The sequence below is a fragment of the Podarcis melisellensis genome (assembly GCF_964234715.1).
Source record: "Podarcis melisellensis genome assembly, chromosome: 14".
In the NCBI taxonomy this organism is placed as follows: Eukaryota; Metazoa; Chordata; class Lepidosauria; order Squamata; family Lacertidae; genus Podarcis; species Podarcis melisellensis.
This window is the reverse complement of record NC_138546.1, coordinates 12,893,866-12,908,815: the sequence shown is the minus strand read 5'-3', so window position 1 is coordinate 12,908,815 and position 14,950 is coordinate 12,893,866. Positions and strand designations below refer to the sequence as shown.

At 44.8% G+C, this 14,950-nt stretch overlaps 1 protein-coding gene across 7 annotated transcripts in view; it reads right to left on the bottom strand.

Annotated features, from left to right (window-relative positions):
• DNAH3 (dynein axonemal heavy chain 3) overlaps nucleotides 1-14,950 on the bottom strand; it is a 105,472-nt gene that overhangs the window by 37,060 nt on the left and 53,462 nt on the right. For all 7 annotated transcript variants that reach the window (XM_081888867.1, XM_081888861.1, XM_081888865.1 and 4 more), the window contains exons 37-43: nucleotides 13,635-13,876; nucleotides 11,913-12,013; nucleotides 10,255-10,360; nucleotides 8,388-8,517; nucleotides 4,190-4,426; nucleotides 3,256-3,359; nucleotides 158-452 (exon numbers count right to left, since the gene is read on the bottom strand). In XM_081888867.1, coding sequence (XP_081744993.1) covers nucleotides 158-452; nucleotides 3,256-3,359; nucleotides 4,190-4,426; nucleotides 8,388-8,517; nucleotides 10,255-10,360; nucleotides 11,913-12,013; nucleotides 13,635-13,876 — 1,215 coding nt within the window. The remainder of the gene's footprint in view (nucleotides 1-157; nucleotides 453-3,255; nucleotides 3,360-4,189; nucleotides 4,427-8,387; nucleotides 8,518-10,254; nucleotides 10,361-11,912; nucleotides 12,014-13,634; nucleotides 13,877-14,950) is intronic.

Genomic DNA, 14,950 nt, shown 5'->3' with positions numbered 1-14,950 from the left:
AGCTCTTCCCCCACCCCCTGGTCTTTCTCCCTCCCTCCCTACCTGGATTGGGGTCCCTGACAGCTTATTTCTGCGAAAGGAGGTACAGCTGCTGTTGTAACAGCATGCTTCAAAACTGTAATGTGTAGCAAGAAAAATGTTTAAGATATGATCTTACCTACAAATACAATAGCCTTTTTCCCAGCTGGAGGACCAAAAAGTCCCTTTCTTCTCCTGTCCAGTTTTGACATAATAATGTCCTGGGTCTGGTTGGCTGTAGTTCTGGCAGAGAAATTGATGAAGTTGGGAGTGTACTTTGTCTTTGGGAGATTAATCAGAAAGCTGTTGGTGATCGCTGATTTCCCTGTACCAGTGGTTCCCACGAAGAGCAATGGGATTTCATGCTCCACATAGGTTTTCAGGAAAAAACTCTGCCTGGCTGTTTCCATGGTTGGAATTATAAGCTCGGAGACCTGTTGTGAAGAGATGGTTAGGTGTAAAAAACACATCTTGCACATTTGAAAGTAGAAAAATCTGCATCACTGCAAGAAGGGAGTGTGTGCATGAGAGAGATAATGTATTTATGACCTGTACATTGCAAGGATCCTGGTGGGGTGGCATATACATTGCACCCCATGCATGCAATGGAAGCTGGTCCATTAGGGTAAATGGGGCACTGCCCCACCAACCTTACTCTGTCCTCAACTAGCCGCCACTTGCCTGCCTTCTAACTTACAACACTGTCAGCTTCGTGCTCGTTCCTTAGTCTAAGTGTTGCCCCTGTATAACTCAGCAGGGAAAAGGATGGGGACAAAACTAGAATTAGTTGGCTCCGCCTTTCATTGGCTCTGGCTCCACCTACTATTTAGACTTCCTGCTATGCATTCAAGTGTACCTGCATATGCATGCACAGACTGTAGGATCTCTATCAATGCAGAATTTCCACCCACCGTTGGGATGGGCTGCAAGTTTTGCAAACCTGTCTTCTTAGGGCAGAGCTTGTGCTTTGCTCCATAGGAGTGAGCGGTGACTATTCATTTGCTGGGGAGACAACAGGTATAACAATGTATTGCTAAGTGTTGTTTATATTTGCTATTGTTGTGAATTGCTTTGAGCTCAACTTGAGGGTTGGGAACATAGCAGACAAAAATTTAATCAAATCAAAGTGGAGATGATGCTGAGGGAGGGGGTGGACCAAGCCTATGCCCTCTCCATTATGGTGTAGTGGTTCCATTATGGAGCCAGTGTGGTGTAGTGGTTAAGAGCGGTAGTCTCCTAATCTGGGGAACCAGGTTCGCGTCTCCGCTCCTCCACATGCAGCTGCTGGGTGACCTTGGGCCAGTCACACTTCTGTGAAGTCTCTCAGCCCCACTCACCTCACAGAGTGTTTGTTGTGGGGGAGGAAGGGAAAGGAGACTGTTAGCCGCTTTGAGACTCCTGAAGGGGAGTGAAAGGCGGGATATCAAATCCAAACTCCTCCTCCTCCTCCTCTTCTTCTTCTTCTTCTTCTTCTTCTTCTTCTTCTTCTTCTTCTTCATTATTAGGCTTTTGGGAACTGGCTGCTTTTAATGAAAGGGCTATTGTAATTATCCATGTTTTTAATGTTAAGTATAACTGGTTTGGGACGCAGGTGGCGCTGTGGGTTAAAGCCTCAGCGCCTAGGACTTGCCGATCGAAAGGTCGGCGGTTCGAATCCCTGCGGCGGGGTGCGCTCCCGCTGCTCGGTCCCAGCGCCTGCCAACCTAGCAGTTCGAAAGCACCTCCAGGTGCAAGTAGATAAATAGGGACCGCTTACCAGCGGGAAGGTAAACGGCGTTTCCGTGTGCAGCTCTGGCTCGCCAGAGCAGCGATGTCACACTGGCCACGTGACCCGGAAGTGTCTCCGGACAGCGCTGGCCCCTGGCCTCTTAAGTGAGATGGGCGCACAACCCCAGAGTCTGTCAAGACTGGCCCGTATGGGCAGGGGTACCTTTACCTTTACCTATAACTGGTTTAATTCACAAATAAATAGAAAATGTATGTGTATTAATGAAGGTTTTAAATGGAAAATGGCTAAATATGTGATGCTGCATTTGTTGTTTTTTTCACAGTAGTTTTCTAAAAGACTCTGAGCTTTTGCTGAGTTGAACACTGAGTTGTCAGTGTTGTAACCTTAGATCAGGTGAAAAAGGTATTTGGTTACAAATCTCCATTTTGAAGTTGCCTTTAGTCTTTTGTCTCAAACTGTGTGGAAGTAAGGATGTGCAAATGACCCTTTAAGTTAGAGAAAAAACAGCTCCAGGGAAAGTGGATGCTGTGGGAGGAGAAAGGCCTTTGTTTGGATAATTTCATATTATCTAAGATGCTGAGCCTGTGCGGTACACCATAATACATTGTATGGATAGTTGGGGTGTACCTTTGAGGCTTATGTTCTGTTTTTAAAGAATTCTACAAGTAAAAGTTTACATGTTATTTTATTCAATGATTTCTTCCAAAAGGAGTCAGTTAATATGCATCAGTTGCTTCAAACCGCACGATATTAATATATGCAGTATTTCAAACATAATTTATATTTATATATAGTCCTAGTTCTGTACATGTTTAATTGATTTTCAATGATATTTCCCCTATATATTCACTGTTCCTATTTTATCTGTAAGTTGTCTTGAGTCGATGTCAGTGAAAAAGGCAGGATATAAATAAATATAATAATCACAATTAAGGCTTTCCCCATCATCATAGTCCCAGCCCTACACCTGCTAAAACTTCACTGTTTTTCTTGGTCATTCCAGAAAGTGTGATGGAATGTTGAGAACAAGCTCTTCCATTCATTGATTTGGGACTGGGGAAAATCTTGTTCTTTAACCAGTGTTTTTAAAGCGGGACACAAAAATCCAAAATTGAAACTGTCCCATTCAACTTTATTAAAAATAATAAACAAAGCCACAGACAGTTATTAACAAAGCCATCAAGAATCACCTCTCCCTCTTCTTTTTTAATTAAAGAACGGAGGTTTCACTATTTCAACTATTCACACACCTCTTAACACTGTACTTTCTAAGCAGTGTGCAATGATGTTAGAAAGGAGATACAAAGGAGATAAGTGATTAAAAAGCAACCTCAGCTGAGGACTGAACAGGGGACTTTCTGCATACAAACCATAATAAAAAATGGTTCTATCCAACTTAGTTTTACTCAGAGTAGACCCCTTGAAAGTAATGGTCAGGACTTGTTAATTTGGCCAATCAGATAAGGTCAGCCTGAGCAATTATGAGGCAATAAATGCAAATGGTTTACCTTTACTCCAGCAGGGATGGTTTGCTCTTCTTTTGTAATGTACTCTGTCCAATTATTCCACTGTCCACTGGCTATCTTGTGGAAGTAAAAGTCATACACGGTCCCTGGTTGAGGGGAAAAGGCGATCAGGAAAGCTCCGTTTAAGGCAGCAAGGCTGACTTTGGGTATTATTTCAGACAGCAAAATTTGGATATGTTTCTACATATACCTTCTAACCAAACAGAAACAACCCAACTGCCAAATCATGATTTTGGTACAGAAGGGCAGCTACAGCAGTAGCCCACCAATAATTTCTGTCCTCCAGTTGTGTACCAATAGCAGCAACTCCCCATTCAACACACCACTTTCAAATTACACTGCAAAAGTAAAGAAAAAGTAAAGAAAGCTTTAGGGAAGACCAGGAATGGATTTTCTGTGAATTGGGTTCTGATACTGAAAACAAATTCCTAGGTGGAAAAACTGCACTCAGAGGCAGGGATGGAAGGCTCTGTCAATTTGAGTTCTCTTTCAGTTACTCTAAGGCTATCAGAGAGTTCCTATGACCTTTCAGATATTGTTGAATACGAACTCTTATCATTATTATCATTATTATTATTATTATTATTATTATTATCATTATTGATTTATGACCTTTGTATCAACATGCACAATTTTATGAATTGTTGCATACAACTCTGGGATTCTTCAGGTTGAAGGGTGGGGTATAAATTAAATAACAGCATAAATAACCCCAGGTCATTCTACTTGGGGTTTATGGGAGCTGGGGATTCCCCATCCATGGTGTTCAGGATGATCAGCTCCTTTCTTAATCTCTGGGACTTATTAAAAACAATTCAATGCCCATTGAATTGCCCATTCTAGAGATATGATGCTTCATGATGCATAAACAAAGCCAATTATTTAAATTTGCATAAGTGTATGTGTTTAAACAGACCTCTATCTGGAAAAATGTTGTTCTTCGTCAGCTTTACACTTTTGGGACGTGGGTGGTTGTCGTCCATTCCCATCAAAACTTCCCGGTAATAATGGTCAAATTTTTTCCTTCCCTCAGCGTTGATAGTGCCCCCGATGGTCCACACCAAGGCAAACAGGAAAAGTCCCTGCAGCCACAGGGTGATCTGCTGGCTGGACATGGTCTCGGAATCGTCTTCGCCGGAATTCCTTATCTCATCTATTTTTAAAAAAGAGCAGATGAAGATTGTTCTTAGAAGGCATAGTCAACAACTTCAAATGGTGTGCGTGTACCACGTCATGTGTTCTATTATGCAGGGCAGGGCTTTCCTGCCCCCTCCCCATATTTTATTCAAGTTGGCACCCCTGCTGCCAACACTTTCAGCTCCCACTCCTCTGCTGTTTGTTTGCTCAGATACTGATTCAAGCAAGGGGTGTCAGCTTACACCACAATCCTATATTAAGTTTATATTGAGCAGATCTGGTGCACAGAGGGCCTTTCAGATTATGTGAGTCAACAGCGAGAAAGGAGAACTTGTTAGGTGAACAAACTGGACAGGACAATGTTCTGGGATTTAAAATTAGGCCACAACTTTATTGATTCCAGGTGTAGGTTGGATTTGGCTAAGGCACTGGAGGGCTGGTGGACGGCTGGCACATGATAGAGTCGATCCTAGGGTTAATGTGTCCTCCCCAAGACACACGTCTACACGGACGACTCTCCCAAGCCACTGAAGAAAGCTCTGTGGCCCATCTGCCATACACCTTGGCTTTGGGACAGAGACTTCCAACTAGACCCCTCTAAGGGGTGCCCTCTTACTGCACTGTTCTGTGGTGGGGTTGATGCACCACTGCCCCCCCCCAATGTTAGACGAAGAAGAAGAAGAAGAAGAGGAGGAGGAGGAGTTTGGATTTGATATCCCGCCTTTCACCCCCCTTCAGGAGTCTCAAAGCGGCTAACATTCTCCTTTCCCTTCCTCCCCCACAACAAACACTCTGTGAGGTGAGTGAGGCTGAGAGACTTCAGAGAAGTGTGACTAGCCCAAGGTCACCCAGCAGCTGCATGTGGAGGAGCGGAGACGTGAACCCGGTTCCCCAGATTACGAGACTACCGCTCTTAACCACTACACCACACTGGCTCTCCACGCAATGCCTTTCTCTGCCAAAGTTGTGGCTATTGCTATGGGGAAGCCAAAACCTGCAAACGAGGCCAATCTGTTTGCAGACAAATTGTCATTGCTGGCCAAAATTTCAGTAATAAAAATTTATGTTTTACCTAGAATGATGTTTTTATTTCAAACAATACCTATTGCAACTGATTTACTGTTTAAAGAATGGCAAAAAAGATTTATCGAAGTTTTATGGCAATGTAAAAAACCGCAAGTTAAAATGAAAGAACTGCAAGAGATTGGAACTGCCTGATTTGAAATTGTACTTTGCAGCCTGTTGCTTAGTGTGAATGAAGGAGTGGGTGATCCTAAGAAATAGGAGAATTTTAGACTAGAAAGTCATGATTTAAGGTTTGGATGGCATGGATATCTGTGGTATGACAAGGTCAAAGTGAATGTGGACTTTACAAATCATTTTGTTAGATGCACTATATTGAGAATTTGGAATTGAAATAAACGTAGGTTGTACTATATACGAAGATACCCTTATGGATTTCAATGCAAGATGTGTTTCATATGAAAAGAGGTGACAGGCCAAGAGAAATGCTTAGCCTAGGGAGGCCAGATGACTTCACCTACTACAGCTTTTCATTGTATAGGTTTGTTAGATTTGTGCATTGCTTCCCATTAAGAAAGTGCCAAAGCTATGTACAATGGTACCTCAGGTTACATATGCTTCAGGTTACATACACTTCAGGTTACAGACTCCGCTAACCCAGAAATATTATTTCGGGTTAAGAACTTTGCTTCGGGATGAGAACAGAAATCGTGCTCCGGTGGCGTGGCAGCAGCAGGAGGCCCCATTAGCTAAAATGGTGCTTCAGGTTAAGAAGAGTTTCAGGTTAAGAACAGACCTCCGGAACGGATTAAGTACTTAACCTGAGGTAATAATAATAATTTATTATTTATACCCCGCCCATCTGGCTGGGCCTCCCCAGCCACTCTGGGCGGCTTCCATAAAAACCAAAAATACAGTAAAATCACACGTTAAAAACTTCCCTGAACAGGGCTGCCTTAAGATGTCTTCTGAATGTCAGGTAGTTTGACATCTGCTGGAAGGGCATTCCACAGGGTGGGCGCCACTACCGAGAAGGCCCTCTGCCTGGTTCCCTGTAGCTTTGCTTCTCGCAATGAGGGAACCGCCAGAAGACCCTCGGTGCTGGACCTCAGCGTCCGGGCAGAATGATGGGGGTGGAGACGCTCCTTCAGGTATACTGGACCGAGGCCGTTTAGGGCTTTAAAGGTCAGCACCAACACTTTGAATTGTGCTCGGAAACATACTGGGAGCCAATGTAGGTCTTTCAAGACCAGTGTTATATGGTCTCGGCGGCCGCTCCCAGTCACCAGTCTAGCTGCCGCATTCTGGATTAGTTGTAGTTTCCGAGTCACCTTCAAAGGTAGCCCCACGTAGAGTGCATTGCAGTAGTCCAAGCGGGAGATAACCAGAGCATGCACCACTCTGGCGAGACAGTCCGCAGGCAGATAGGGTCTCAGCCTACGTACCAGATGGAGCTGGTAAACAGCTGCCCTGGACACAGATTTAATCTGTGCCTCCATGGACAGCTATGAGTCCAAAATGACTCCCAGGCTGCGCACCTGGTCCTTCAGGGGCACAGTTACCCCATTCAGGACCAGGGAATCCTCCACACCTGCCCGCCTCCTGTCCCCAAGAAACAGTACTTCTGTCTTGTCAGGATTCAACCTCAATCTGTTAGCCGCCATCCATCCTCCAACCGCCTCCAGACACTCACACAGGACCTTCACTGCCCTCACTGGTTCTGATTTAAAAGAGAGGTAGAGCTGGGTATCATCTGCATACTGATGAACACCCAGCCCAAACCTCCTGATGATCTCTCCCAGTGGCTGCATGTAGATGTTGAAAAGCATGGGGGAGAGGACAGAACCCTGAGGCACCCCACAAGTGAGAGCCCAGGGGTCTGAACACTCATCCCCCACCACCACTTTCTGAACACGTCCCAGGAGGAAGGAGCGGAACCACTGTAGGACAGTGCCCCCAGCTCCCAGCCCCTCAAGACGGTCCAGAAGGATGTTATGGTCGATGGTATCAAACGCCGCTGAGAGATCCAGCAGAACTAGGAAACAGCTCTCACCTTTGTCCCTAGCCCGCCGGAGATCATCAACCAGTGCGACCAAGGCAGTTTCAGTCCCATGATGAGGCCTGAATCCTGCCTGGAAGGGACCCAAATGGTCCGCTTCTTCCAGGCGTGCCTGGAGTTGTTCAGCAACCGCTCGCTCTATCACCTTGCCCAAGAATGGAAGATTTGAGACTGGGCGATAGTTGGCCATTGTGGCCGCATCTAAAGATGGTTTTTTAAGAAGCGGTTTAATAACCGCCTCTTTCAGTGGGTCTGGGAAGGCTCCCTCACGGAGGGAAGCATTCACCACCCCACGAAGCCCATCGCCCAGTCCTTCCCGGCTAGCTTTTATAAGCCAGGATGGGCAAGGATCCAGGAGACAGGTGGTTGGTTTCACTCGTCCAAGCAGCCTGTCCACATCCTCGGAGGTAACAGATTGGAATTGATCCCACTCAACTTGACTAGACAGAACTCTAGCACTCTCCCGCCCTGGCCCTGCTCCCACGGTGGAGTCTACTTCTTCCCGAATCTGAGCGATTTTATCTGCAAAAAACTTTGCAAAATCATTGCAGGAGAATATGTACCACTGTACAGCTGTTATTCTGGTTTGTGCCTGAGCATTTCTACATCCCACTCTTCCTGAACTAGAATAATTTTGAAACAAAAAATTCCAGAACTGCAGCACATGTGCTTTACTACAGTTTTAAGTTTCTTCAGTTCATTCCTTTGCACACACATACCAGTGTGTTCTGCAGTTTAACCTGGACCCAGCTCAACATGGGCTTCCTCAGTGATATTTCCAGATCTTTCTGGGGCACAAATTAGTTGGGAGAACTAACGCAGTTGTTCCCACAATCTTATGGCGCAGCAAGGTGGGGGTGGGAGAGCGGGAAGATGAAGCTCACAGGATCCTTACCGAGCAAAGCAGTATACAGTGTCATCATGGAATGAGTGAGATGGATGGGTGATGTCTGAACCATGACCCTGCAATGATGGCGAATAAATTCCAAACAAGGCTGAACTAGCCACATGAACAAGTCGTCAACCTGGAAGTTGGAAAAGGGTAAATGGCTTTCAAATGCAGCAGAAGTGACATTAGTACCAATAGGAACAGTTTGCTAACAGTCAATATGCAGAGCAGGACCAATACATTTTGCTGCCTCAAGCAAAAAGCAAAGACAAACGGTGCCTCTTCAATCCCCTTACATGTACAGCAGCCAATTGAACTGGCAGCTGAGTCTTACAACGGGGCAGCATTCTCCACAGCATCTGAGGGTAGAAGGCTCACTTAGGAGGTGCATGACAGGCAAAATGGCACAGCAAGGTGGGGGTGGGCAAGTGGGAAAATGAAGCTCCCAGCATCCTTACCAAGCACAAACTTTGCTGCTGCTCCTCCTCCTCACTCTCCAGGACTTTCTGCCTGAGGCAGTTCTCTCACTGCTGCCTAGTACATGGCCAGCTCTTCCAGTACAGGTGGTAAGACTACCATCACAAAGCTAGGGTGACCATGGGACCCTCAATTACTGCTGTTCCGAAGGGTCTAGAAGTGGTTCTCCTGGAGGGGCACAGCTGCAACACCAGCTCCTCCGCAGTGGTATCTCTGCCATTTACCAGGAGGGAGAGAGGGAGATGGTGGGGAGACTGGTGCAGTGCAAGAGGAATGTTTGGAGTGCTGGAATGACTGCACTGCTACACCTGCACCACCCTGGTCTCCACGCTGCCTTGTGCCCCCCGCCCAGTCCTGGGAACTAGTGCTACAGCTCTACTCCACTGGGTTGGTTATTGATGGTATATATTTGCATAAACATTGGATAGAGTGCAGGTTGGTCATGCATCCTATTATACAAAGGACAGTCCCCTGTCTGAAGAGCTGTCCAGTACAAGTTTGATTTCAGTTTAAATAACCCTTAAAAGGAGAACAGGTTTGTCCATCGACAGGTAGCACCGGAATGAGCATGCACAAAAGGCACTTGGACACAGTCTCCCTCCCCATAGTGGGGTGTATTGCATTCTTTAAAAAAATTATAGTACTTATGTGTAAATTTGCACCTATGCATATTAATTAGCATATGGGAATTTTGTGCAAATCTATGCCTTGGGGGGTGCATTTCCCCTTCTTTTGGTGCCATCCTAATAGAGTGACAATTACTAGGGAGACCCACCTTGGCTATGAGACATAAATGAGACCATACATGTCTTAGGGCAAGCTTACAAGAGATAGGCCCTTCTTGGTGGTAGTGCCAAGATGGCAGGACCATTGGTTCCAAAATGGTTACATTATTAAATGGCTCTACCATCAACATGTTTCTCCCAAGGTGAAAACAAACTCTGCTCAGTTGTCACGTAAGAGGCAAAACGAGAGCACTTATCACTCCGCCCCCACTGCAAACAGCACAGAGCAGTTTCCAACCCTAACCTATGCAGCCACAGCAACAGCTCATTTCCCCCTCCTTATTGCCTTCCTGCCCACTGCAGTTGTTCTCTTGTATGAGACACTTGTCAGTTTCGAACTTCCAGATTAGATTATTCCAATGTGCTCAGAATCTTCAAACGGTCCAAAATCCAGCAGCCAAACCAATGTATAGATCCTGTTTAGATTTCAAATAATTCCAGCTGCACTAGTTGCTAGTTCATTTCTAAGCCCAATTCAAGGTGCTCACATTAGTGTTTCAGATCTTAAGTGGCCCAGGCCCCAAACTTCTGATGAAAGCCCCATATTATTATTATTATTATTATTATTATTATTATTATTATTATTATTATTAAATTATAGGCCCACAAACCAGTTCTCTGTGTTCGCTGTTCAAGTTTGGAGGCAATGTGTTCATATAAGAATCCTTCAGAGGCTTCCAGCCTAACTGGTGAGGTTCCATGTAGATCATACCACACCTGGAAGAATTAATAGTTTTGTTGCACAAATTTGCTTGCAATGAGGGGGTAAGACTTATGAAAGTTGACTCAGCCTTCAGATGACAGTGGGTAATCACTAGGCACCTAACAAACTTAACAGATTTACTGTAGCTGGATCAATTCCCTCTCCCCACCACCATCCCTAGGCAGAAATAGACACCTATTTTTGCCCTCTGACACTGGAAGGGGACCAACTCTGGACCTTTTTGCAACGTCATGAAGGAAGCCTATAAGGTCAGGTCTCTCTCTCCCTGAACATGGATCTCTTTCTCCAGCATCATGGTATTTGACCCCTCTCCCTATGTGGTTTCCCCTGATCAATACTTTTCTCCTGCTCTCCCTCCCCTCCTGCCTCTCTCTCTCACACTGTTCCATACAGCTCAATCTCTCTGAATGGGGTAAGAGATTTCAGGAATGCCAAGAAAGACTCCACTTTTGGTTTCTTTGGAATGAAGGTCACTGGATCTTTGTGATATAAGGCTTAATTTTCACATACAAACAGGCTGGGCATTACGATGAAAGGCCTCACAGAATTAGCGCTCCAACAGATATTGCTTCTTCCCCTTTAGGCTTCCTTTCAAAGCCATAGCTTTGGACTCAGCATGGAGAGAAAGCCAACTGTTTTGTGTCTTCCTAGCTCCTCCAGAAGAGAGCAGGCAAGAATGGCCTCTGGGCCTGATGCTCTCCTACATCTTGGATGCCCTGGCCTCCAGCCACATGGGGCTTCCTTCTAGAAACATTACCAGCTAGTTGTTTCTATGGCAAACTCTTGAATCTGACAAACAGGTCATGTAAAAATGGGGAAAGACTGCATCCCAGTCGCAGAGCATCTACCTTAAATACAGAAAATGAACAGAGAATTGGTGACAACATTGACAATATTGAGCAAGGTGGACCAATGGTCTGACTCATGACAAGGCAGCGTCCTATGTTACTAAGATGTCCAAGAGAATTGCCTAGGGCCATTAACTCCACAAAGAGCATACAGACAAAATTATGTATGTATGTATGTACGTACGTATGTGTCAGGGAACTGCCATTGGAGCCAGAGGCGGAGGGAAGGCTCCAGAGGGATGCCGGAGAGGGTCCCAGTAGGGAGAGAGGCAGCCCATCTGCTGGGGAAGGAAATCAGCGTAACACCAGTGGAGAAGGGGGGCAGATGGGGGAATCGGAGAGGAGGCTCCAGGACTCCACGCCGGAGAGCAGTGAGGAGAGCACGGGTCCTCCGATGCCCACATCCTCCCTGCGCAGAAGACTTCCGCGCAGGGAGAGTAGGAGGAGACTTGGCGTCAAAGAACTTCTTTGCTGGAAGAAGTTCAAGAAACGCCCACTGACGGATTCTGCCAGCGACTGAGACGGCCACGGGTGAGAGGCTGTCCAGACAGAAAGGGTTCACCCAGGTAACTTAGCCAAGAGTGGCGACAACTTACGCATGAGCAACCCCTAGAACCATTACAGTATGTATGCACCAATCCTGTAACAATATAGAGAGGCACACAAAGCTGCTATTGGCCCTGCTTGCAAAAGTTACCTGCTGACAGTAGCTGGAGATGCTTGTTCCAGATCTTCTGGTTCAAACATTAAGCTCATCTTTGCACTCATCTGAATTATTTCACCACTCATTAGGCACAGCTAGAATGAAAACATCATGTAACCATGGTTCAGTCATGTGTATGGTAGGGATTGTGACAGGACTACTTGCACTATTGAGGCATGTGTCACACAGAGTTTCAGTCATTTTACAGACACGCACATGAACAACAGTGACATTCTGTAAGAGGATGAACATCATTCGTTTGCTTCTTCTCATACTTCCATGCTTGAGAGCAAAAGATAATGAAAGGTTTGTGTGTAATGTTTAACCATGATTTAGCAGAAGAAGGGCAATTCCCTCTCTCCTCTTCCAGCATGGCTGCACTGGAAACTTCTTTTACCATTTTATATTAATCATAGTTTAATGTCTGCATGCATGTGCATGTGTGTGTGCACGCACGCACACAAACACACAGAGATATTAAAAAGACAGTGGGTAGTAGCCAATAGTAGCCAGGTCTACTAAGAGTAGACCTGTAGAAATTAATGCACACAATTTAGATATTTAATTGGAAACCCAGAAGGCCATGATTCAAAGAGCTATTTGTGTATTAGAAGCCTATAGCAAACTATCTAGTATTATATAAATATTTCCCTGACTAATCTAAAATAATTAAGACAGGCGCTGTGATGTAAGCACCTTCCCTTGAAATTTGCTTTGAGCAATGAATGAATTTAAATCATTGTTATCTTGCATTAGAACAGTGTTATTCTATACTAGGGATTGTTGCCTCTGATTGCTTCAGTTGCCAAAGCTGCCTACACCTACCAGACCCCCACATGCTTGCCAATCTCCTGCCTGCTTCCTTTACACCAGGCCAACCCCACTCCCTTTACCCCTCACCAAACCCCTTTCCTATCCCTTAACCTTGCCAAACCCACTGAGCGTCAGAGTGAGGTGGGCAGCAGCAGGGCTTGCCTGGAATGCTCACACATCGTGCTGCAGTCCCCACAGCAGCATATTTGTGGTCATGCAAATTACAGGATGATGACATGCTTTCATATTTATGTATATAGGCAGAAAGAGCGACAGAGACTCTCTGCTTCCCCACTTCTACAGATATGCTTTGCTTTTGATAACAGCACAATCTTAACCATGTCTGCTCAGTTCAATGGGGCTTAATTCCAGATATATGGAGTTAGTGGTTATCGTAAAGCAAATAATGCAGGTTATTTAAAAATAACTACAATAATAAATGAACCAGTTGCAATCAACTACTGGGTGTGGTTCCCTCAGCTTCTTATTACCATATGTGTCTAGTGGTACATCTAGAAAATTGCTTCCAGTGCAGTCCTCATTCTACACTTCTTCCAGTGTAATGATTCTGAATCTACAAACTAGAGGAAGGAAGAATAGCTTGCAACAACTTTATTCTTTAAACATGTGCAGCAGCCTCTAGGCCAGTGGTGGTCAAACTTGGCCCTCCAGCTGTTTTAGGACTACAATTCCCATCATCCCTGACCACTGGTCTTGTTAGCTAGGGATGATGGAAGTTGTAGTCCAAAAGCAGCTGGAGGGCCAAATTTGGCCACCGCTGCTCTAGGCCTTTGGAACTGCTTGAATCATGCAACCTTAGAGCAAGTCCTCAAATTACCTTCTTAATACTAAGGGAATAAATCTCTAAATTACAAACTCTATCATTACAGCCATGGCACTTACTTTCTTGTTATCATCTAACACAGTGTTCATGTTCTCTATCCAAACAGCATCAACAGGACCATCAAAGACAATCCACTTCCTGTCCTCTGTTGTAGAGCTGGCTTGTTCTCTGAAGGTGGTTGCAAGAACGCCATCTGTCCATTCGTGGCTCACAGGGTCAAAACACCCATACAACTGTCCCATGGTAATAGCTTTTGGATTAATAATTCTATATTCAACTGCAGATTCTTCTGTTGAAGGGTCTGAGACAAAAAAAGTATCTTAGGTTAGCGACATGGGAGGAATTCAATTCTCATTTAAAGGTGAATCTGCCTAATTTGTACTTTCTGAAAAACATTTGAAATTCTCTGAATTTTGCAATGCAGTCTGCAGCCAAGTAGTGTGTACAAAAATGCATATGCTGGATCAGGGGGAAGTGCTCTGCAAAAATGTGTATCAGGCAAAATGTCTATTAAGAGACATTCACACTAAATGGTGATTGATTTTCACGGCGACTTTTAACAATAAATATTTGCAAACTGAGGTGAAATGTGGAGAACTAAACAAAAGATTAGAAAAGTGAGAAATTGGGAGAATCTAAAATGGACAGATTTGCCAGTTCTCATCTCTGGCTAGTTAGAAGGCAAACTCACTAGCAGAAATTGGTGCCTAAAAAGCCTTGCTATTCCAAAGCTATTTCTCAGGCCAAAAGTAGATGTTACACTCTTGGTGTATATTACCGTATTTTTCGCTCTATAAGGCACACCAGACCACAAGATGCACCTAGTTTTTGGAGGAGGAAAACAAGAAAAAAAAAATCTGAATCTCAGAAGCCAGAACAGCAAGAGGGATCGCTGCACAGTGAAAGCAGCAATCCCTCTTGCTGTTCTGGCTTCTGGGATAGCTGCGCAGCCTGCAATCGCTCCATAAGACGCATACACATTTCCCCTTACTTTTTAGGAGGGAAAAAGTGAGTCTTATAGAGCAAAAAATACGGTATTTCCCCCCGTTTTTTGTTTTTTTTTTAAATTCAAAGACTTGGTGTCCCTCTTCAGTTACCCAGCTTTAATTGACCCTGAGATCCAAGACATTTTGCAGGCTGAGGCAGAGCAGCAGCCCTATCAACCAAGGCAAACCAAGTTATTTTGGCACCAGGGCCAGAAAATCCCCCAAACTCCTCTCCTCCTCCCTGGCTTAAAAAATACAGTAATAACGAGTTAAATAATGAACAATTTGCTGCCCTTTCATTACATCCTCCCATAATCCTTCACTTCAACTGATGGCAGAGCTAGCCCTGCTCCTACTCAGAGTATACTCCCTGAAATTAATGGATCTCA